The sequence below is a fragment of the Pterocles gutturalis genome, unplaced genomic scaffold (genome assembly GCF_000699245.1).
Source record: "Pterocles gutturalis isolate BGI_N339 unplaced genomic scaffold, ASM69924v1 scaffold7985, whole genome shotgun sequence".
Classification (NCBI taxonomy): Eukaryota; Metazoa; Chordata; class Aves; order Pterocliformes; family Pteroclidae; genus Pterocles; species Pterocles gutturalis.
This window is the reverse complement of record NW_010140675.1, coordinates 342-2,299: the sequence shown is the minus strand read 5'-3', so window position 1 is coordinate 2,299 and position 1,958 is coordinate 342. Positions and strand designations below refer to the sequence as shown.

The 1,958-nt window shown below is 61.1% G+C and overlaps 1 protein-coding gene across 1 annotated transcript in view; it reads right to left on the bottom strand.

The window, feature by feature from the left end:
- The window catches only part of HMG20B (high mobility group 20B), a gene marked incomplete at its 3' end in the record, with an annotated part of 4,557 nt that overhangs the window by 2,325 nt on the left and 274 nt on the right, over positions 1-1,958 (bottom strand). Inside the window, exon 2 of the mRNA XM_010083761.1 lies at positions 35-132. Coding sequence (XP_010082063.1) covers positions 35-132 — 98 coding nt within the window. The remainder of the gene's footprint in view (positions 1-34; positions 133-1,958) is intronic.

Here is a 1,958-nt window from a genome sequence, read left to right as displayed (position 1 = left end):
GGAGGGATGTGGCCACCGGAGCTCCCCTCCTCCTCGCTGTGCGGCTTCTCGCCACTTGTCCGTGTCGACTCTCCCTTCTCCTGCTTGATAGCCACCAGGAAATTTCCATGCTGAGCTTTGCCCGTGGCATGTCTGCAACCAGAGAGCACCCGTCAGAAAGGGCTGGGAAACCACCAGGACTGATGGCGACACATCCCCTGGCAGCACGGCCTCGCACTCACCAGATCCCCCAGTTCCTAGCCACCCAAACAGCCCTGGAGCCCCTGTTCCCCTGCAAGGGGAGGCCACAGCGGGGTGATGGAGCTCGAACAGAACCCAGCACCAGGCAAGCAAAGCAGTCCCGGGCACACAAAAGCTGCCCCAAGGTCCAACAAAGAACCTTTCAGTGACATTGGGAAAGGGGCCAGGAGCTGCCAGTGCTGCTCCTGGCGGCAGGTAACACGGACGGTCACATCCCTGCAGGCCACCAGGGCTTGGGCACACACCTCGGTGAGGAGTCCCAAGTGGCTGGAACCAGCTGATCCTCCTCTGTGAGGGAGGAGGAGCCACGGGGGGTTTGGATCCTGGCTCCAAGGGTGCTGCCTGCAACCATCACCCACACCCTGGACAAGCGCTGCCGGGGATAAGGAGAACCCTCGAGGCAGAGATGAGGGCAGGGCGCCAGCACCGGCTCCACAACTGCTCCATCAGGTTCCTGCTGCCTGTGCTGCCGCTGAGACGCACTGAGGCACCCCCGGGATGCGCCGAGCGGCTCTGAGGTGGGGCTGGCAGCCCTGACTCCTGCTCTCCAACTTCCTGCCTCACCTCCACAGATCAGCACCATTCAGCGGAGCACATGGGTCCAGCACCCGAGTGGGCAGAGCCTCGCTGCCCCGGCTGAGCACACACAGCCCCACTGCAGCATCACCCTGGTGCCCCCCCAGCCTCCCCAGACCCTTCTCCAGCCGGGTCCAGCCCACAGCTGAGCCCCCGTCCCGCTCGCACCCTCTGGTCCCTGACGCAGCTCCTGCTCCGTCAGAACACGTCCGCTGGCAGAGCACAGTCAGCCCCCTGCCCTGGGGGGGGTGTGAAGGGCTCGAGCGTCGCAGTGAACGGCGCTTGCTTGGGTTTCATCCAAGTCACAAGACACAGTAACTAGCACAGGGCCAAGCACAAGCCCCAGCAAAAGAAGAAAATGCTGCCATGTACCAAAAACCAGAGTGATCCTGACCCGCTCGGGATGCACCCCAGAGTTTCCCTCGCCTGTTTGCCACATCCCACACCTGGTGTAAACCCAAATCCCCTCCAAGATCCCAGTCTAACCAGTCAGGTATTACCTGTATGAGCCACCCTTGCAACTAATTTGACAGAGGCCCTTCTTGTGAGTCCCTGGGGACACCACCTCTACCTGCCCTGGACCTTGCAGATGGAACCACCAGCTCCAGCTCTTCCCACCATGATCTGAGCCCGTCCACTTGCCCCGCACCCCTACGCTCACACAAAAACCTATGGGAAGGTGTGAGACCATCACTTATTCCATTTTCTGGGCAAAAGAACTCATCCCTGAGACCCCGCACAGGCACAGCCAGCCTTAGGCTTTCTTTATCAGCTCTAAGAGAAATACTCCTGGTGATGCCCGTACAGTATCACCGCACTCAGCCACCACGGCTGGGAACGCGCCAGTACCCTCCACCATCGGACGCTGGATCTCTGCCTCCCCCATGATCTGGATTCCTGCAATGCCTGAGGATACTTTAAAAATAGTTGTTTCAGGCAAAATTCCTCCTCTTATCTGATCCTCCCTCAGCTGGGTCGCTCTGGCCCCCACCTCCCTCTGCCCTTCCCCATCCGCCTGCCCCAGAGGTGCAGCAGCCCCGTGCTCTCACCCCTCTGCCAGAAGGGAGGCGGCTGATGGCAGCTGGGGACAGCGTAGGGGTCACCCCGTGTGAACCGAGCCCTCGCTGGTGTGAACCTCCCGG